Source organism: Caretta caretta, chromosome 6 (assembly GCF_965140235.1).
Source record: "Caretta caretta isolate rCarCar2 chromosome 6, rCarCar1.hap1, whole genome shotgun sequence".
NCBI lineage: Eukaryota > Metazoa > Chordata > Testudines > Cheloniidae > Caretta > Caretta caretta.
The window spans coordinates 98,482,860-98,505,713 of NC_134211.1; the positions used below are offsets into that span (position 1 = coordinate 98,482,860).

Genomic DNA, 22,854 nt, shown 5'->3' on the forward strand with positions numbered 1-22,854 from the left:
CTAGATGCAAACAGATCCACCTGGGGAGTTTCCCACCTTTGGAAGATTATGTCAACCACCTCCAGATGGAGAAACCATTCATGGTGAGACAAGAAGGTCCTGCTGAGGCAATCTGCCAGGACGTTCCTGGAGCCCAGTAGGTGGGCCGCGACCAGATGAATGGCATACCGCACACAAAAGTCCCAAAGGCTGAGCGTCTCCTGACAAAGGGTCGAGGATTTGGCACCTCCCTGCCTGTTTATGTAATACATCACGGCTGTATTACCCATAAGGACCTGCACCACGTTGCATCTCACATGCGGCAAGAACGCCTGGCAGGCCAGGTGGACTGCCCTGAGCTGCCTCACATTGATATGGAGGCCTGCATCTCTTGTGAAAGTCCAGCTGTTTGAAGCCAGGAGCTACGTCTCATCACCACCATGGACGCTATCACCCTGGCTTTCGAGTCTACTGCATCCCAGGCCATTGGGAGTGCACACTGGGCCATTGTGGTACCCTCCTACACCAGAGCGTCAAACTCTTGAGCCACTGGCCAAGGAAGGGACTCTGAACTTATGGAGGGAGTCCCATAAGTTAAAGGTATAACGGCCCAAGAGGGCCTGATTTTTCGCCACCCGAAACTGTAAACTGGTGGTAGAATAAATTTTTCTTCCAAATAAGTCCAGTCGTTTGGCCTCTTTGTTGTTTGGGGTTGAACCGCAGTGCCCCTGCTTCTCTTTTTCATTGGCTGCTGAGACCATCAGCGAGCCAGGGGGAGGGTGGGTAAGAGATATTCAAAACTTTTGGCTGGGACAAAGTACTTCTTTTCATCCCATTTTGAGGTGGGAGGGATGAAGAAGAATGTTTGCCAGATGGCCTTGGCAATTTTGAGAACCCCGTCATGCACCGGTAGTGCAACACGGGTTGGGATAGAAGCCAACAGGACACTGAATAAAGTGCCTGTCTGCTCGGCCATCTCCTCCACCTCGAGGCCCAAGTTCTCGGCCACCCACCAGAGCAAGGCCTGGTGGTCCTTAAAATCATCAGGCAGGCTGGCTGTGGAGGGTCCTGCAACCACCTCACCCGGGGATGAAGATGATGATTCTCCCACCTGAGGGGGGCTCTGGTCCTCCTCTTCTGCCAGGGAGGGTGGCTTAGGGGAGGGCACAGCCTCTTGAGTCTTGGCTTCCGGGCATGTCTCCGGTACCAGGCTCAGTGCTCTGAAGCAGCAGCTGACGAAGGGGGCATAGCCATAACTGGAACTCCCCACGCATGCCAACAAGGCTAATGCATGGGCAATTCACCCGGCTGCCACTGTCCCGGCACCATCAATGCTGGCTCGGTAGCCCATTCTTGCTGCTGAGGTCTAGGCGATGGGCTGAAGCAACCCTCGGTTCCAGAGGAACCCCCTTCCGGAGACCACGGATCGGCTGTAGATGCCTGAGTCTGCCTTGAGACTACCGATAACCGTGACCGGTGCCCTGCATGGAGGGACTGGTACCTACTGCGTGGAGACCAGGGTTGGTGACGGGGGACCAGAGGCAGGTAGCATCAGTGATCGGGATCAGCAACAAGACAATGATCTGCTGGATGGTGGTCAGTGCTGGTAGAAGGGGGACTGGCGCCTTCCACTCAGCGAACCGCATCAGGACGATGGGGATCATGACTGTGATGCCGGCAACTGATGGCGAGTATCTGCTGACCTGAATGGAGGCTCCAGCGTCCATCAGCACGGAGGTGGAGAGCATGTCATCACCTCAGGGGATCTGTGGTGCTCCACTGCTCCCTGGGAAGCCTTTTCAGCTGGCTTGCCTTCTTGGGGAGCTTTTGCTGAAGCTTGTGGCACCTGCTGTGCTAGCAGCACGGGCAGAGGCCTGTGTTCCTTCGACGCCTGGGGCGCATGTGTTGGCGTCGGTGCTTTCAAGGAAGACAGTCCAGTACTGCTCGCAGCAGTTGGAGGAGGGCTTTTTACTGGGCTAACGGCCCCAACTGGTGAAGGCCGACTATGGGGATCCGGGATAAGCGGACGGCCCAAAGCAGTTCTTTTGCCCACTGCCACCTGGTTTTTCCTCACCAGCACTGGGGAGCTGTGTTTTTGCACCTTTTATTTTGGTACCAGTTTTAGGGAGTGGTGCTGGGTGGAGCCTGATGCTGGGGTGCACTCTTCACCAATGCCAAGGTGCTCGGCTGCCAGACAGAGGGCAGACTCCATAAGGAGAGCCCGGAGTTGAATATCCCACTCTTTCTGCGCGCAGGGCCAAAAGTTCTTAAAGATACGGCACTTGTCTTTGATGTGTGCCTCCCACAAGCACTTGAGACAACTGCCATGAGGGTTACTAACAGCCATAGGCCTGTTACAGTCTGTGCAGGGCTTGAAACCCAGAGATCGGGCCATGTCCTACAGGGGGCAAAGTCCCTGCTGGGACCTTTACTACTAACAACTAAGCTATTAACAGGTACTTAACACGAACTACTAAGAATAACTATATACAAGGCCTTAAGGCACAAAGTCCAAGATGACAAAACTGCTGGCCCTTGCCAAGCAAGGAAAGGTGCTCTGACTGAACACCATATGGGCGTGGTGAAGGAAGAAGGAACTGAAATGGAGTAGGAACAGCAGTGCCTGATATCCAAGCGCATAAGCGTGGCACTCAAGGGGGCGCCACGGCAAGCATTATGGATACCGCTAAGGCAAAAATCTCTGATGAACGCACATGTGGGTGCATACACATCTACAATGCAATCGACATGAGCAAGCACTTGAAGAAGAATTAACGTTTGTGAGGTGATCACATATGCCCTTCACCACTATAGCATAAATACCTAATTAAAGACAGACAAAAGGGGCATCATCACTGGGAGACTACACTGTCTCCAAAGTAGGGACAACCAGACAGAATCCTGGGAATTGCCATCCATGAAAGATCAGAAGTATCTTCAGAACCCAGACCTTCAATGATTGATGTACCCTCTATATCCATAGCAATGTTTCTTTTTCCTCTGCAATGGAACTAAGTTCCCTGGTGCAGATCCCATCTGGGATCAGCTTCTGTTTGCTCTTTTGCTTGACAGCAGGAGGAGAGTAAACAGACTTCACTAAACATGGGGCCCAGTACTGGGAGGAAAATTCAGCACTCACAGGAGATGGCTTAGCTGGAGATTTCCCCAGTGCTGAGACACAGTGAGGAACTCTCACAAATAGCAGTATGCAGTTCATGGCTGAGAGGAGAGATCATCTAAATCCCTAGCACTAAGGATACCCCACCATCAGACACAGACAATGGTGCTGACCACATCATCTGATCAACCTCAGAACTGGTCCCACAGTGTTTGCCAGCCTGAAGCTTGATAATAGAGGCTGGCCCCAGCGTCAATAGTTGGACAGGAAGGAACTGAAGCTACTGAGGACCACACTTCTCTTACAACCTCAGCTCCTAACATTCTGAGCTATGTGGGAGTGCTGATACAGTCCTAACAAACACTACTTTTCCGGAAGATTCACAGTTCTTAGTGGGGTCGGGTAATGCCTTCAACAATAGGCCACCTTGTAGAAAAATATTTATTACTGGGGACGACACATGACTCAGGAAAAAAAAAACCTCTACTTGACTTACATATTTCATGTTGAATTTTCAGGGTTGTCTGGTACCTTTTTACTTATAAACTGAGAGACAATCATGGAACTAAGGAAGCCACTCTTAAAGAGTCACTACAGAGAAATACACATTGGCCACAATTTTCAAAAATGGCTAATGATTTTGGATGTCCAACTTGAGACACCTTAAAGGGGCCTAATTTTCAGGTGGATAAATGCTCAATACTTTCTGAAAATCAGGCCCCTTAAAGGGATCTCAGTTTGGGCATCCAAAAATGGAGGCACCCAAAATCACTAATCACTTTTGAAATTTTTGGCCTTAAATTTCAAGAAAATAACACTGCTTTTTTATAGCACTTTAACCAGTATGATTCGTGCATACTGCTCATTGCATTATACAAACTGGGGAATTCTCCCTTGATTTCACACTTCCATTCTTATGATGAGCTGTTCTATAACCTTCCTAAAATCCCAAACTTTCTCTCTTACGAAAACATGTCCAGTCAAATATTACAAAAAAAACCCCAACAATGCAGATGAAAAGAGAGAAACATTTAGAAAAGGTTTTTAATTAAAAATGGTTTCCCAATCTTTTGTGATCCATCAAATATATAAAAATGCCACACAGAAAAAATAGGTAAATAATGCACACACCTTAGAAGACATAAATCATTCAAATGTCACATGTGAGTGTTGCCTTACAGACCATAACATTTTATCATTCTAAATAATGGATACAATAAACATACCAATACAGACTATAAGTCATAGCTATGTGAAAACACTCTGTTTCACAAGAGAATAACATGACTTGATTAGAAATGGGTCCAAACCAAAACCCTGCATCCAATTTCTCCCTAAATTTTCTGGAAATTCAGATCTGTATTCACATTTTGCAACTGACCTCTAACTCTGTATAGGCTGAACTAAACCCGAGTTCTAACACCCACATATTCTGTAAAAAATCTTCAGGTCAGAAATGTAAGGTTTTGGTCCATTTCTACTTTTAATATCAACCTTCAGAGCACTTTATGCTGACACAGTCAAAGAGATCAACAGGAGTTAATCACACAACTTCCACCAACTTTCAACAGGACCTGGGAACTCCCTTAAGATTTCAGACTTTATAGGCTGATAGTATGTAAATGAACTTTACCCAACTGTATGATCATTTTTATCTCATATCACTATTCAAGTAATAGGGAGTTTGTTACTTTGAATTCAGGACTAAGAAATAAGAAATTCTCCACTTCCATTTTTGAGTATTTCAAAACTGCCTTTTCATTGGAAATGCCTATTTGGGCATCTACTATATCCAAATATAATGACAGGTTTCAGAGGAACAGCCGTGTTAGTGAGCTGTAGCTCACGAAAGCTCATGCTCAAATAAATTGGTTAGTCTCTAAGGTGCCACAAGTACTCCTTTTCTTATATCCAAATAAGGAGTTTCCAGTGAAAATGAAGGGTCACATGCTTTCCTTATATAAAACTGCATAGTAAGAGAATACTTACCTTATAAGTTTATCAACTCTTGGAAAACCAAAATTCACATTTCCTTGTCATGCTGTTGCATAAGTAACATTGTGAAGGAGGTAAGGGGTGGTACCCAAAGTTACACAAAGCCAAAGCCAAAGACACACAGGAATTAATAGCAAAGACCCCAAAGGTTCCAAGCCAGATACATTTGTGGCTCTTGGCACCACATTTTTCCTTCCCATCCCAGAACAAAAGAATAGATGGTACAGTTGTTGTGTTGCCATTGTCTCCCCTGCCTGATATTGGCATGAGTGGCCAGTAACGTCTCTTCTGGGGGTCAGTTGATAGCATGAGTTAATGCTGCTCAGAGCAGCTGCGCCTTCCAATTTTTCTGGACCCATTTCCACTGAGACACAAGCCATATAAAGCAGCTGTTCCACCAGACCATTCCACTTTTTCCCTGTCTTGCTCTTCTGCAATGGGAGTTATACAGCAGGACTGTAGGCAATTATGCCATGAGGTTGGAGCATAGCATGTGGCCAGCCACCTCTTCCATACACCTTTAAACCCCTTTTCTTTCTAGTTTTTGTCCTTTTGTTCCCTTGCACTGCAGGGGAACAAACAGTCCCAAATACTGAAAGCTTCAAAAACATCTGTAGAATCATCTTCCTTTCAATATTAAATGCCTATACAAGATTGTCAGCACAAGCAGTAGAAAAGTCACCACAAAGTTGCAAAAATCCTGTTTACCCTGTAGGGGAAAACAGAGGAACTGTTCCCCAAAGGTGAAATAAAACGGTTAAGCCAAAACATTATTAATTATGCAGGTAAAACAAAATTATATTACTTATATCTACTAAATTTAAGGAGCACAACATAGGAAAAATGATGCATAAGACCACAAAGAAAATGCAGGCATAGTTACCATCACAAACATCTTGACTATTGCACTTGATGTCATAATACCTATATCACAGATGTATATAGTCTTATACCTCCATTACCAGGCAATATTCATTTCTCTCTATCCTATATAAAATGTTAATCTTGCTGCCCTATGTATTAAAAAGGTTAAGATAACTTCTAAAATATAATATCTTGTTTACACACAAGTTTTGAAATATCTACATATTAAATGGGGGACATCCTCCCCTCAGAAGCACAACTTTACTTCAGTACATCTCTGCGGTCCTATGAGTATATTTAGTCAAAGATGGTGTAAAAACAAGAAATATTTTTACAGGTGATATTTTAAACTTTTTTGTAATACTTAGGCAGATGTATCAAGTTTACTCATAGCACAGACCCCGTTGTTTGATGTATATTATATACTCAACTGAAATGTAAGTGAACAAATGGAAAATGTCAAAGGAACAATCTTCATAAACTCCTTATGCAAAAAGACTGCACTGTAAACCCCTTGAATCGGGATGTATACTATATACTTTCTGAGCACTATCACAGCAATGAGCAGTTATGGTCTGCTTTCTTTCTGATATGTTCTGGAGTTCAGTGAGAAATACTGGCTTTCCCTTCATAAGAATACTCAGCAACAAGAACAAAATAGTGTTAATGGGAATAGTGTACTAAGAGACAATGCAGCTCTCTCCTGCAATACGGCAGAGGAGCCCTTAGCAATGGAAGCGCTATGCTTCCACTGTGCAAGTGGGGGCCAGGTAGGCATGCAAGGGGTTCAACCTCCTCATGTGCAGTGTGGATCCCGGTTTCACTCAAAGGGTGGGAGCGGACAGACATGGGTTGCGTGTGGCCAGAATACATAAATACAGCATGGATTCTACATCTCTCTCGCTCACAGAGGTTTGCATCAAAAGGACCATGGAGGTTACACTTCAGCCATTGGACTGAAGTAACCTCAGAACTGTTCTTCAACCAGGAGGAAGAGGGAAGACGTGTCCTCCTGACTCCATGCTTTTCTACCTCATGCCCAGCCTAGCTACTCACACTCTGTATCTAGCTCTTTATTTGTCCTCTAATCCCTTCGCTGCCCAGTAACAATCTGCATTTTAATAAACAGTATATTGCATAATGCACCTTATTTTAAGCATTCATTGCTGTATCAATGTACAACTCTACTTTTCAAAGTTTTGTAATAAGAACACTTTATCCTGGATTATTATAAAGATAACAAACTTACCTTACTACCCCTTGCCTTCACAGGAAGCAAAAAGGGGAAAATGAAGAAAGAGAAAATAAAAATTAGTATATATTTAAGCAGATTTTTTAAAATTTTTGAACAGAACAGAATTGCAGTAATATTATAGCAGAAATCTGGGCTAAAAAATAAAAAATGAATGCAGTGGATCAAATTCTGTCTCCATTACTCCTCCAGCCTCCCTAATTAGAAGGTTTTGGTCCTAACCTTTTAGGCCTTGATCCAATGTCCACTGAAGTCACGAGAATCTTTACACTGACTTCATTGGGGGCTGGACTTTGCTTACAATGCTGTAAAACTTATTGCATTTGTACTTTTGACAAGGGATCCAAATTAAGTTTGCATGGATAATCTTAATTATGGCATATCCTTATTTTTGAGTGCTTGAATTCAACTTTTATGTATATTAAGTATAGTTTTTCTGTATGTAAGTTCCTAAGTGTTTAAAAAAGCAAACTGAAAAAAAAATCCATCATGTGGATTCTTCTAACCCCCAACTCTCCACACATACATATCATCAGCTAGGTTGGGACGTTTAGATCCATAGTCCGAATCCAGACCATTACCACTTTCATTCAGGGAGTAATTGATAGTAGTTGCAGCTGTTATCCTCTAGCTGGACCAACCACTAGAGACTAATATGGCATACACCCATAACAATAGGTATCACTACCACTTTTTGCCTATAATAAGTATTTTATAGGGTTCAAAACAAGACATGATATTAACAAAACACAGACAAATGAACATATTATCCAAGAAATTATTCAAATGTTATCATTTACACAGGTCATTTATGCATTTTTTTAATTCCCTCCATTTATAAAAATGGAGGCATGATCTAGATGTAAATAATTGTCTGGTAATCAAAAATGTTTCAAAAGCAGTACTGATTTAAAATGTGTTAGCTCTCTATGCATTTAATGCATCAATGTAATTATGTTTTATTATAAATGCTACTTTTTTAGCTACATATAACTCCAGTTTAGAAATTACCTTTCATCTAGTGATGGCTCCTTTTGTTGCAGATGAGGCTTAATTCCAAACATTGGTCTGATGTTTGTTGATAAGGCTTTAATGGTGTAATTAATTTCATTCTCTCGTGTCACATCACTGTCATAACCTAATAAAATCAATATAGTAAATAGGACTAAGAAGTAGGAAGTGAAAAATAATAAATAATAATTTTATTTCTGTTGCATCCCTTCTGCAGGAGCACTGGGAAATCAAATAAAAAGTAATACAATATACAAGTAATTAAATACCACCTTCTTAGACAGACAAGGTAGTTGAGGTAATATCATTTATTGGACCAACTTCTGTTGGTGAGAGAGACAAGATTTTGAGCTTACACAGAGCTCTTGTCGTCTCTCTAATATCCTGGAACATAGAAGGATTTCAAAGGGCAGTAATTTCTATCACCATAGGGCAGCAATGGGCAACCTGCCATGGGGTCTTCCATGCCAAACCTGCAACTGTCTGCTACTTACGCAGCAAATAAAGATGTAAAACTAAATTACTTAGATTATGTATAGTTATTTCTATGCTGCCTTTTTAAATGTTTTTGAACAGCTATTCCCTTAAACTTGTAAACGTATGGTCAACTTGATATCAAGTTCAAATAAAGGGCATGTCATGGGAGAAGCTTGACTGGGAAGATTATCCCTATGGCTTAGTTAGCAGCTGTATGAACTGCTATAAAGAAAGTCCTAGTAACATCATGATTTCTTAGGCAGGCAGAGAGATATCGGAAATGTCTGAATTTTTCTCTTGCACTTATAGTCTGTGAATGATTGCTCTTTGCTGTAGTTTCTTTGTAACTGTAGTCTCAAGCATTTTCAAGATGACAATATGGCAGAGCTCCCCAAACTGTTGGGTGTGCCCCTGTGGGGGGGCGCGGAGGAATGTTTGGGGGGAGTGGCTGGGGCCCGGGCCAGCTTTCACAGGAGGGAAGGGGGAGGGAGCACCACCCAGCTTTGCTCCTGGCCCCACCCCCTTCCCTACATCTGTGTCCCCACCTTCCGGAGCCATGGCCCCGCTCCCAGCCCTGGCTCCCGGGGGCGGGGAAAGGATGTGGATAGGAGTAAGGGGGGGCAAGAGGTAAAAAGTTTGGGGACCACTGTACTATAGTTAGTTTAGATATCTGTCTCACCAGAAAAATAACAGAAAAATAAAAAGTGGTGGGCCAGTTCCTGTACAACTTACTAAAGTGAAATGTCAATTTAAGTGAATTGGACCCAGATTTTTTATGAAGTCTCATTTTACACACATCCACAGACACCCCTCAGAATTCTTTGGTGTTATCAGATCAAGACTTGTCACACATTTTAAAAATCACAGGTCCCATAGAATAGTAGTTTAGTTGTTGACGTATGTGTCACATTGGCAAAGGTTATGTTTAAAATTATACCTTTTTGACATTTTAATATTATATTGTTTACGTTTTGTGCTGTTTTGTGCATGTATTTTAACTGTTGGTTCAGTGCCTAGAGCCCCTATGATCAACTTTAGAAATAAAATAATGATGCCAAGATTAATTACTTTTTTGGATTGGAGCAAACATAATAGTTTGCTATACAAATTGTTCTCCAAATTCTTGAGCCTGGGGTTCCCTACGATCTGATTCCAAAATTCCAGCTGCCTATCAAACACATATTAACTGCAACCAAAATAGTGTCTCTCTCACCTCCAAACTTGCTGAGTCTGATCGAAATGCTTAGGCTCTGGCTGTGTTTTTTCTCTGTATATATGTAGACAGCTGCAAAATAGCCAAAGTCTTCTGAGCAGCCTACAAGATGGTGACAGATTTGCAACACAGAAACTAAGACCTGTTTAAGAAGCAGGGGAGGAGTTCAGGAGAATCCTCCCCAATTAATGTTTTAAAATGCCTATTTGGTGTGATCTGATTTATTCCAATGCCAACAAAGTTAAATTGCCTTCAGAAGAATCTAACATTTAGGGATAAAAAAGCCAAATCTGGCAGGGATAGTTTAGAAGTATCTGAAGATTGTGATTCATTCTCTTGAATGTAACAGAGGCAAGCAAAACTCATTTGGGAGCACAGAGGAGGTACTGACAACCTTGAGAAAATCTTGAGCACCCCTGCCCGAGAACGAACTCCTGAGCTATGATTTGAATAGGAACCCTTTATAACCCACGCATTCCGTATTGCAGAAAGAACTGATATTTAGTTCTATAAAATGTGATTAAATGTTGTTACTCCTGTTCATTTTAGAATTGTATGATAAGGTGACCCATAATACTAACATGAGCATATTTCAGGCTAGTACACTTAGATACAACAGACAAGGGCTTTTTACAAAACCTCAAGACAAGCAGATTCATTCATGATGTAGATTTCAACAGATATACAAATCCTTTTCTTCACAATTTTTAAAATAAATAGTGTTTAAACATGAACTTTATTTTGCTGACTTCTTTAATATAATTATGTATTGATTTTAACATTTATATCGGTTTCTGGCAGTTAGATTCTGCTGGTACACCAAATCTATCTATGCAATTTCCAGTGCTGTGTTGTGGCTAGAGCAAATTCTTGGGTTCTGTTCCACAGACTCAGACACTGAATAGTTTGGTGGTCTTGGGAAAAATCACTTAATCTATCAGTTTCCCCATGACTATATTTATTGGTCTGTACCTCACACAGGATGCTATAAAGTTTAATTAATGTCTCTAAAGTAATTTGGGGTCTTTGGGTAAAAATAGTTATGTAAATATTTTAATTTCTAAATTGGCAGTTTTTCTAAAAGAAACAAGAATTGCTCTCTTAGACTAGTATTTCTTAAGAATATTACTGACCTCCATCTTCCTCAGAATCTAGATCAGATTCTTCACTATCACACTGCCTGCTCTCCCGATGTCCCTCCATCTCATAGGTCCACAGCATTAGAGATGTGTCTGCCCCACCAACAGTGACCAACAAACTGTCCTCATGAGTCCAACGAACATTTGTTACATGCGTACTATGGGCGACGTACTTCTTAAATTTTCCAAACTTTCCCTAAATACGAAAAAAAAAAGACAAAAGTTTAATCAACTCTTCTAAATAAAATTAAAATGAGCTGCTAATAAAAGACATTTTTGTCCACTGCTATATCCTTAACCTTTTAAAAGCATATGCTTTAAAACAGTTTTACATTTATTCTGTATTACATAATTTGACAAATTCCTCAATCATCCAGAAACTTGGTGAAATATAAACCAGATCTGCACTTCCAGTGGGACTCTGGTTAAGAAAACGAGGAGCAAATCACTGCAATTTACAATAAGAACATAGGAATGACAATACTGGTTCAGAGCAATGGTCCATCTAACCCAGTATCCTGTCTTCCGACAGCGGCCAGTGCTAGTGCTTCAGATGGAATGAAACAGAACAGGGCAATTAGCAAGTGATCCATCCCTTGCTGTCCAGTGCCAGCTTCTGGCAGCCAGCAGTTTAGGGACATCTGGAGCATGAGGCTGAGTACCTAACCATCTTGGCTAATTGCCATTGATGGACCCATTCTCCAGGAACTTATCTAATCCAGTTATACTTTTGACCTTCACAATATCCCCTAGCAATGATTCCACAGGTTGACTGTGCATTGTATGAAGAAGTACTTCCTCATGTTTGTTTTAAACATGAAACAAGAACTGGGTGAGCCCTGGTTCTTATGTTATGTGAAGAGGTAAATAACACTTTCCTATTCACTTTCTCCACACCATTCATGATTTTATACACCTCTATCATATCTCCCCTTAGTCATATCTTTTCTAAGCTGAACTGTCCCAGTCTTTTTAAAATCTCTCATATGGAAGCTGTTCCATATGCCTAATCATTTTTGTTGCCCTTCTCTGTACCTTTTCCAATTCTAATATATCTTTTTCAATAATTTATTGCATTAGTGTTCAAGAATCTTTCACCAACTATTGATTTTAGTAAGGAAGGAAAAAGCCAAATGTTTGAATTAAATATAAAAAAACCTGGTTACTAACCTTCCATAACTGTTGCTCTTTGAGATATGTTGCTCATGTCCATTCCAGTGTATGTGTGTGCTTGCCCTGAGCACCACCACTGGAAAGCTTTTACCTAAGTGGTATCTGTCGGGTCAGCTCTGGTGCTCCCTGGAATCGCATGCTCATGATACTGGTAAAAAAGGGCCGTGCTAGCACCTCAATTCCCTCTTGCTGTCTAACTCTGACAGACGGGCAGGCGGGGGCAGGGTTTGGAATGGACATGAGCAATGTATCTCGAAGAACAACAGTTACGGAAGGTTAGTAACCATTTTTTCTTTTTTGAGTGCTTGCTCATGTCCATTCATGTAGGTGATTCCCAAGCAGTTGTGCAGGTGGAGGGTTTGGAGTTCACTGGCATGCTGTTGTAATACCTCTGGGCCAAAACCCGTGTTGTCTCTACCCTGCTGGGTGATGGCATAGTGAGATGCAAAGGTATAGACTGATGATCATGTTGCTGCTCTACAGGTTTCCTGGATAGGAACTTGAGCTACAAATGCCACCGAAGATGCTTGAGCCCTGGTAGAATGTGCGATTAGGGCAGGAGGAGCAGGCCCCTTTGCCAGGTCATAGCATGTGTGGATACAGGAAGTGATCCATGATGAGATTCTCTGGGCTGAGACTGGAAGGCCTTTCATTCTGTCTGCAATGGCCACCAAAAGCTGTGTAGATTTTTGAAATGATTTAGTCCTTTCTAAATAGAAGGTTAGTGCACATCTGACATCCAGCAAGAGGAGTCTCTGTTCCTCATTGTTGGCAGGTGGCTTCAGACAGAAGGCTGGAAAGAAGACATACTGGTTTCTGTGGAATTGCGAGATCACCTTTTGAAGGAAGGTGGGATGTGGCTGCAATTGAACCTTGTCCTTGAAGAAGACCATATAAGGTGGCTCCGATGTAAGGGCTAGGATTTCTGAGATCCTTCTGGCAGACATAATGGCTAGACCCCTGCAAATCCAAGTATATCCGCTTTATTTCCGTGGACCATTTTTGCGGATCGCAGCTTGGATGCAAATTTTGTATCTGCATAAGGCTCAGCAGCACACAGTCACCCAAACGAAGCAGCTGTCACCCAGTCCTCAGGCTCTAGGTCGGCTCTCTCAATCACAGCAGTGGGCTGCGATACGTGGCAATAGCCCGCTGGGCATTCTGGAAGTTGCAGTCACCAGCTTGCTTGGCTGGAGAAAGTAAACAACTCCCAGAAGAGAGTGAGCCAAGCACCATTTTGAAAGAGGTGTGGTTGTACCTTGAACTAGCGAGCAGCAATGATGAGCGATGTAATGAGAGTAGTTGTCGCCGCTGTCTGTTCTGGCTGGGCCTGCATGCGTTAGAGCCACCGCAGCTGCGTAGGGGTGTCCGAGCCCCACACTGGAGCTGTGTATGGTGCTGCATATGAAGGCCCACGATTGTAGCCTCCCTGCCCAGAGCGGGGAAGGCGGTATGGTGAGGGTGGAATGGGTGTCAGGGCAGGAGGTCTCTGGGGAGAAGTGGGAGGTGTTTAGGCGTTGGGACTTGGCACAGCCCTGTGTCACTCATGCACGGTGACCTGTGGAGTTGTTAGTAGAGCCCTGCAAATCCATGGATACCTGCAGACAATTTTTGCAGATTGGATGCGGATACAAAATTTTTGTATCCACGCAGGTCTCTAGTAATGGCCACCAGGAATGCTACCTTCCAGGATAGGCAGAGCAGAAAGCACGTTGCCAGCGGTTCAAATGGGAGTCCTGTCAGCCACGCCAACACCAGGTTGAGGTCCTGGGGGAGAAGCTATTGTACCAGGGGGTATAATCTCTCCAGGTCTTCGAGGAAATAATCACAGATGGAGTTCAAGAAAACAGAACACCCATTCATCCATGGGTGAAAAGCCAAGATTGCCACTAGTTGGACCCTGATAGATGACACAGATAGGCCTTGTTGTTTCAAGTAGAGAAAGTAGTACAAAATGAAAGGCAATGTTCACTGTGTAGGAGAAATATCCTTCAGTGCAGACCAAAGCAAGAATCTTTTCCACTTTGCCAGGTAAGTGGCTCTAGTGGAGGGTTTTCTGCTCCCTAAAAACAACTCACGAGCTGTCCTGAGCATGCTAGCTCTATGGGGTTCACTAATGGAGCTTCCAGGCCATGAGATGAAGGGACTTGAGGTTTGGATGAGGTAGATGGCCATGGTCCTGGGAGATCAGGTCTGGAAATGAAGGCAGATGGAATGGCGTTTCCACCAAGAGGTCCAGGAGGGTGGTGAACCAGTGCCAATGTGGCCAAGCCCGGGTTATCAGGATAAGGCGTGTCCTGTCCCTTCTGATCTATAGCAATACCTTGTGTATGAGAGGGATGGGAGGAAACGCACAGAAGAGGTAGTCTGTCCAAGGAAGGAGAAAAGAGTCTGTGAGTGACCTCGGGCAGTGGCTGAGGAAGGAGCAGAACTGAAGACACGTCCTGTTGTGCCTCATCATGAACAGGTTGATGTGGAGAGTCCCCAACTTCTGGAAGATGTGTTTCACAATGTCTGGATGGATGAACTACTTGTGATGACTGCAGAAGGATCTCCTGAGGTGAGCTGCTGCTCATTCTGTGAGCCCAGCAGATAGGAGGCCTCGAGATAGATCAAGTGGGCTATGCTTAATTCCCACAAGTGAGAGGAGCACACCCCACCCAGCCTGTTTATATAAAACATAGCTGTCATGTTGTCTGTGAGGATCGACATGCACTTGCCCTCCAAGTGGTTTTGGAATGCCTGGTAGGCTAGGCAAACCGCACTGTGCTCCCTGACACTGATGTGTAACACGAACTCCTCTGGAGACCAGAAGACCTGAGTTCTGAGGGGTAAGCTCCCCAGCCCATCACCAAACTGTCTGTGATGAGAGACACTGACAGATGGGGTCTCAAGAATGGGACTCCAGCATACACTGCCAGTGGGTTCAGCCAGAGAAGAAAGGAAGCAATCACTGATGGGGGAAGTGTGACTACCGTGTCCAAGTGGCGTTGGCCCGGTTCATATGCCGATGCCAACCAAGCCTGAAGAGATCTGAGCTGTAGTCTCACTTGCTGCAACACATAGGTGCATGATGCCATGTGGCCCAGGAGCTTTAGGAACTTTGTCCTGGTGATGGGGTGAATCTGGAGGCTTTCCATGAGTGCCCCTAGTTCTTGGAACCAGGCTTCTGGGAAGAAGGCTCTGGCTTGGACCAAGTCGAGGATCACCCCAATACATTCTATCCTTTAAACTAGGGAAAGGATAGACTTCTGGGTGTTTATTAACAGGCCCAAGTCCTGGAAAGTTGACTGTATTAGCTTTACATTTGTCTCCACCTGGACCTTGGTCCAACCTTTGATCAGTCAGTCATCGAGGTAAGGGTAGACCTGAACCCCTTGTTTCCCCAGGAAGGCTGCGATGACTGCCATGCACTTCGTGAACACCCAAGGGACCACTGACAGGCTGAATGGGAGCACTGAAAACTGGTAGTGCACATGATTCACGATGAATCTGAGGAACCTTCTGTGTCCCTGAAAGACTGCAATATGAAAATAAGAATCCTTCAAATCGAGGGTGGCTTACCAGTCCCCTGGATCCAGGGAGGGGGTGATAGAGGCCAAGGAGACCATGTGGAATTTCAGTCTCTTCATGAACTTCTTGAGCTTCCGCAGGTCTAGAATCAATCTGAGATGGCTGTTGGCCTTCAGGATTAGGAAATAACTGGAGTAGAACCCCTGGCTCCTTAGCTCCCATGGAAGCTCCTCCACAGCTCCCAACCTTAGGAGCAACTGCACTTCTTGAATAAAAAGGAGCTTGTGAGAAGGGTCCCTGAAGAGGGACAGGAGGGGAGGTTGGGAAGGAGGGTGTATATGAGTGCTATCGTGTGTAGAACCCAGTGGTCTGAGGTAATGCAGGCCCACGCCCAGTAGAAGTGGGATAAACTGTCCACAAAAACTGGGAAATCTGGATCCATGCTTTGGCCTGGTAAGCCCCCAAGCGTCACATCAAAAGGCGTGCATAGACCCCACCGAGTGTTGGGGGCGGGGGTCAGACATGGGTACAGACAAGAATTGAGGTGGAGGTCTCCTCCTAAAACCACTACTCATTCTCCTACTGTAGTCCTGCTGGGCAGGAGTCTGGAAGAACCAAGCAGATGGCTGAGGTTTGTATTGCTTCCTTGAGGGAGTCAGTGTATGCATTCCTAGGGACTTTAGGGTGACCCTTGAGTCCTTTAGGCTCTGCAGCTTTAAATCTGTCTGCTGGGAGAAGAGTGACATCCCCTCAAACAGAAGGTCTCGTGAGGTCTGTTGCACCTCATGTGGTAGGCTGGAGGCTTGAAGCAAGAGCTTCTGTGGATAGCGACTGCAGAGGCCATGGACCGGGCTGACAAGTCTGCCATGTCCAAGGCTGCCTACAGGAATGCTCTCACAACCGACTTGCCTTCCTCCACTATGGCTGCAAACTCATGCTTGGACTTCTGTGGTATCTGTTCTTTAAACTTTGCCACAATAGCCCAGGGATTAGAGTCATTAAAGTCCCAGGGATTAAACTCAAGTGTGCATGCTGAGTCACAATCCTGAGCTGGAGTCCCCTGGTTGAATAGACCTTCCTGCCAAAGAGATCTAATTTCTTGGCATCCTTGGCCTTGGGGCTGGTCTCTGTTGACCCTGCCGTTCCCACTCATTGGCCACTGACACCACCAAAAAGAACTCGGTGAGGGACGGGTGTAAAGAAACTCAAACAGTTTGGCCCGGACAAAATATTTCTTTTCTAATCTCTTTGCCATCAGCTGAAGGGATGCTGGCGTTTGCCATAAGGGCTTGATAGGGTCCATAATGGTATCATTTAATGGCAATGCCATTCTTGAAGGGCCCGATGCCATTAGGAAGTCCACTAGGGTGTGGAGGACTTCCTGATCTCCTCTACCAGGATCCCCAAGTTTTGGGCCATTCTTTTAAGGAGTTCCTTATATGCCCTGTAATCATCTTGGGAGGGTGCTATCTCTGTTCCTGGGACCGCCTCATCTGGGGAGGAAGAGGAGGATGCCTGTACCAGCTAGGAGCCCTGTTCCTTGCCCTCAGCACCGGACGGGTCCTGTGGTACCAGGTCCTGATATTCGGTACCAACCTCAGTACCAGGAGTTGGATCCTGCTCCAATAGTGAAGGAGGCTCTATAGACTCTGAGGTCATGGAGTATGATCTCCTGAAATGTGATCCCTGTGGTGGGGGAAATGCCTAGGGATTCCAGAAGGGCCTCTGTGCTGGTGGCCATGCCAGAAACAGAAAGGCCTGGCCTGCATCCACTGTCGGGTACTGCTGGCTGGAGACTTGGTGCCGACTCCTGAGGGAGACATACGACTCTGCCTCTGAGTCTGTCCCCAAAGAATCCATTCCCGGATACCACAATGGATTGGTGCCCAGCTGGTGCTGAATGGTGCTGAAATGGAGGAGGAGACCAGTTCTAATCCATCATGGCCGGTTTCCTATTTGAAGGTACTTGGAGTCTTGGTGCTGTGGCAGATCTTCCTATTGGTACCACCGTTGACTTCTCCTGTACTGACGGGGACGGCGGTACCGGAAAAGAGAGCAAGTCTCTCATAGCCACAAATGCCTCCGGTGTTGAAGTTATCACCAGGCATCCAGTGTCTCTCCAGGGAGTCCATCGGTGCCAGACTCAATGGTGCCTGTTCCAGGGCAGAAGTCAATGCTACCAGGCAGGCTCTAGAGATCTCAGACTGGCCTGGCACGGGTTGCACTCTACTAGAGTCTCTCTGTGACCTCAGGGTCGGGGATTGACCACTGTCCATCTTTTTTGACACCGGTGATGAAGAGCAGTGCTGAGAGTCCTTGGCCGGCACGGTCTTCTTTGGCCCTGGAGATGACAGACGGTGACGAGGCTCCCGAGAGGCAGAAGCAATGTCCTTTCGGTGCCCGGGACGGAGACCGGCGCTGAGTCCTAATAGTCGCTGGGACACTTCTGACAGAAGCTGAAGTACTTGGTGCTGAGTCCGAGGGACTTGGCTCCAAGGGAGGACAGAGAGCTGCCTCCATGAGAATAAACTTAAGTCTTGTGTCCCCATCTTTTTTGGTGCGGGGCATGAAGTTCTTGCAGATATTGCAGCGCTCCCACACATGAGCTTCCCCCAGGCACTTAATGCAGCTGGAATGGGGGTCGCTCACTGGCATAGGCTTGTGGCAAGAACCATAAGGCTTAAACCCCAGAGACTGAGGCATATCCCGGAGCCGGGCGGTGACTAACCCTGCAACGTGGGGTTCATTAACCTAACTAACTGTTCTAACAATTAAAACTTAATTATAATAATGGTAACTATACACAATAAGTTAGAAACAAAGTCCACTGAGGAATATTTGCGAACACAAGGACGAAGTAGTTCCAGTGACTGTCATGGGCAGTAAGAAGGAACTGAGGGCACTGCAAGGCCCTTTCTACTGGTACCATGAGCACATGACTCCTGGGGGTACAAGAGCTGATTCGATGGCTACCACTGAGGGAAAAACTTTCCGGCAGCGGTGCTCATGGTGAGCACACACCTACACTGGAATGGACATGAGCAAGCACTTGAAGGAGAACTGTGCATAAAAATATCAACCACAGAGATTTAGTACTGTGTAGCAGTTGTGAAACTTCATGTTAAAATACTATAAGCATGTGCACTGCTGACATCACTTGTATGATACAATATTAACAATTGGAGAACTATATGATGGCATAAATATATTTCACAGTTTAATGCACAACAAGGTACGTCATACTTATTTCCTTTACTGATCATGGTGACAAAAAACTTAAGAGCAGTATTATGCTTATATGTAGTGATAATTTTTGTAAGTGTTGACATAAGCAATTTCATTAACCAAACTTCTAATACCACAGTTAGAAACTTACTTACTTTAGCAGGGAATCGAAAAAGTTTCACAAACCCAAAATCATCTCCTGTGGCCAAGACTTTACTATCACTGGTGAGGCAGGAAGCAGTTACATCTGTGACTTCCCCAATTATTGGCCAGATTCCTTCACAGCAAGAGCCCAAAACACTTGTCCATGATGCCCAGCCAATTTTTTCAACCTACAAAACAAAATTTTTCATCAATGTGATCTCAAACAAAACAAAAGCTTTTTATTTCAAAATATATTATTTTATATACATACTGTTTTCCAAAGTTAGATACATGTGTAATTTATATGAGGAGGAGGAGAAGACATCCCTTATGTAAGTGTGCATTCTGGTAATGATATTATTTATATGAAAAGTTTACAAAAATATTCTGTATAATTAAAGTACAGCAAAGAACAGTAAATAACTAACAGATGCTTTCTCCTAGAGGACAGGTAAGAATTGTAGTATTAAGCCTCATTCTCTATTGATGCAATTTATACTGTAGTTCTTTGGTTTGCAACTGAGTTACTTCCCTACCTCCAAATTGGGAATTGTCTGTCTTTTCCCACGAGGAGCTTCAAAGAACAGCTGCTCTTTAGCACCAGTGTTGACTTGTAAAAGCTTCCCTGTAAAATATATAAATTACATGCCAGTATGTTAACACCAATTAGAAGATTCAACTTCACTGAACAAATGTCCATTTGGAAATTTTCTATTAACCATTTCTCACAAATTATTTGTTTCCACTTAATTCATTTTTAAATTAATCATGCGTTTAGTATTCAGTACTACCTGAGAAAAAAAAGTCATTCTTCCATGTGTAAGACAAAGCAAGGATCTGTTTTCTTGGAAAAAAGATGCAACAGTACATTGCTCAGAAGGTAGAAATCAAACAATACATTACATGTAAGACATAAGAATCTGGACAGAACTTTTATCTTACTTCATCAAATTGCACTCTTTATAGGTGTCTAAATTGGGGTAACAGATATCTAGCTCGGTATTTTTACCCATATAACATCAGCATCCTTAAGTGAGGGACGCATCTGCCATTGGCATCATAAATTCACATTCTAGGTGTACCAGATTAAAAGAAGCATGATCTGCATGTTTAGGTTAACATAGAGTATAACCCTTTGACTTCCAATGAAATTTAGGCTCCTACATGCTTAAATCACTTTTGAAAATAGGATTTAGGCTCTTTTAGAAATTTTACCTATAATCTAATCTTGCAGTTGTCATTTAGAGTCACAGATTATTACTTACCTCTGATGTCCCAGTCCATGTGTGTTATGTAACTGGAGGCACCCTTGCAGATTCCCACTCGCTTACTGCTCATTACATTGTAGATGTCTACAAAGCTGTCACATGATGCCACCGCTAAGTATTTTCCAGCACCTAAAATAATATTAGAACATAAGACATTTTTCAATCATTTCAGTGTTTTAAACATAAGTAGATAAGCTATTACCCTTTCACTTTTTGGATCTCAGTTAAATTAAATTTCCAGCTCTTTCTGAAATAGATGTAGTGATCCACAACCAACCCCTGACAGATTAGCATCTACGTCACAAAATAACCAAAAATGTCATAGACCTTGTCTACACTTGTGGTGGCATGTAGGGTATGTGTAGCTACATGTGGCAGGAAAAGGCAGGCTGCATCCACACTCACTGCAGTGCATAACTACATGTGGCAGTGAAAGGCTCCAGATGCTCCTCACTGCTGGAGCCTTTCAATGTGGTGAAGAAAGGTTCTGGCAAGGAGAAGGCAGCAAGACACTGCACTGCTAAAAAGAGCAGTGTAGACAGGGCCACAGGGAGCCACTGCTTGGGCATGTAGAGCACAAGTGTAGGGTATATATATCCTGGGGTTCAGGCATGCACTCCACTTTACTCACCGAATTAGTGATTCACCATCTACACCAGTGGTTCTCAAATAGGGGTTTGCAGAGATCTTCCAGGGGTTACATCAATTCATTTGGATATTGCCTAATTTTACAACAGGCTATATAAAAAGCACTAGCAATGTCACTACAAATTAAAATTTTATACAGACAATGGCTTGTTTATACTGTTCTATGTACTATACCCTGAAATGTATGTGCAATATTTATATTCCAATTGATTTATTTTATAATTATATGGTAAAAATGAGAACATAAGCAATTTTTCAGTAACAGTGCGTTAGGGCTTTCCTCGCTCCATGCCTAGTTCTTGTCAAGCAGACAGAAAGCAGAAGACCATAGTCCAAAGTGCAGGCAAAGCTATGTTTATTGGGGTTAATCAAGCAAGCATATCCATAGCTCTGTACACCGCCGAGCTTTCCTTTTCCCCCGCCCCTTTCTTAGGGGGCATAATTATACCTGTAGTATACCTTGGTTCCACCCCTTACAATTTATGGTAATGTTCCATTTTGGAGGGTCGTGAGACTGAGTGCTTTGGTACCATCTCTTTTGTACCCCATGGGAGGGGGTAAGCAGTGAGGTTATGTTTCAGCCAGGGTCACCTTTTCTCTGGCTTTTAGTATTTCTTATGTTTCAGCCAGGGTCACCTTTTCTCTGGCTTTTAGTATTTCTTATGCTTCCCCCCAATCCCATCTTGCCCCTCCTGGCTGGTTGCTTGGCCTTGCCTTGATATAGGAGTCAAGGCAGTCTTCAAGTGTATGCTCATATATTAAACTCCCGCCATATCCAGCAACACTTTAATTCTCTTCTCATTGTGCTATAAACCCCATCTGGTTAGGCAGAAGTAAACACAGTGTCTTTGTTCACACATATTAGTAAGGATATAAAAGTATAAAAAAGTCAACTCAAAATTCTATCCCAGGCTAAGAGACAGGCCTATATACTAACAATTTGCGGTGACACTTTTGTATTTTTATGTCTGATTTTGTAAGCAAGTAGTTTTTAAGTAAGGTGAAACTTGGGGTATGCAAGACAATTCAGACTTCTGAAAGGGGTACAGTAGTCTGGAAAGGTTGAGAGCCACTGGTCTACACTGCTAGTTATACCCCTCCTAGCTGGGTGTGCAGTGTTTGCACTAAACATTAGAACATAAGAATGGCCCTAGAGGGTCAGACCAAAGGTCTGTCTAGCCCAGTATCCCGTCTTCCGACAGTGGCCAGTGCCAGGTGCCCTAGAGGGAATGAACAGAACAGGTAATCATCAAGTGATCCATCCCCTGTCGCTCATTCCCAGCTGGGGAAAACAGAGGCTAGGGACACCATTCCTGCCCATCCAGGCTAATAGCCATCGATGGACCTATCCTCCATGAATTTCTCTACTTCTTTTTTGAACCCTGTTATGGTCTTGGCCTTCACAACATTCTCTGGCAAGGAGTTCCACAGGTTGACTGTGCGTTGTGTGAAGAAATACTTCCTTTTATTTGTTTTAAACATGCTGCCTATTATTTTCATTTGGTGACCTCTAGTTCTTGTGTTATGAGAAGTAGTAAACAATACTTCCTTATCTATTTCCTCTACACCAGTCATGATTTTATAGACCTCAATCATATCTCCCCTTAGCCGTCTCTTTTCCAAGCTGAAAAGTCCCAATTTTATTAATCTCTCCTCACACGGAAGCCGTTCCATACCCCTAATCATTTTTGTTGCCCTTTACTGAACCTTTTCCAATTCCAATATATCTTTTTTGAGATCGGGCAACCACATCTGCACGCAGTATTCAAGATGTGGGCGTACCATGGATTTATATAGATGCAACATGATATTTTCTGTCCTATTATCTATCCCTT

General features: G+C 43.8%; 1 protein-coding gene across 8 annotated transcripts in view; it reads right to left on the minus strand.

The window, feature by feature from the left end:
- Window positions 1-22,854, minus strand: part of EML5 (EMAP like 5) — a 295,572-nt gene that overhangs the window by 65,333 nt on the left and 207,385 nt on the right. For all 8 annotated transcript variants that reach the window (XR_012669025.1, XM_048854106.2, XM_048854105.2 and 5 more), the window contains exons 23-28: window positions 20,369-20,500; window positions 19,640-19,728; window positions 19,115-19,291; window positions 11,043-11,244; window positions 8,220-8,346; window positions 7,206-7,220 (exon numbers count right to left, since the gene is read on the minus strand). Coding sequence is in view for 7 of the 8 variants with exons in the window: in XM_048854106.2 (XP_048710063.1) it covers window positions 7,206-7,220; window positions 8,220-8,346; window positions 11,043-11,244; window positions 19,115-19,291; window positions 19,640-19,728; window positions 20,369-20,500 (742 nt within the window). In the remaining variant the exon portion in view is untranslated. The remainder of the gene's footprint in view (window positions 1-7,205; window positions 7,221-8,219; window positions 8,347-11,042; window positions 11,245-19,114; window positions 19,292-19,639; window positions 19,729-20,368; window positions 20,501-22,854) is intronic.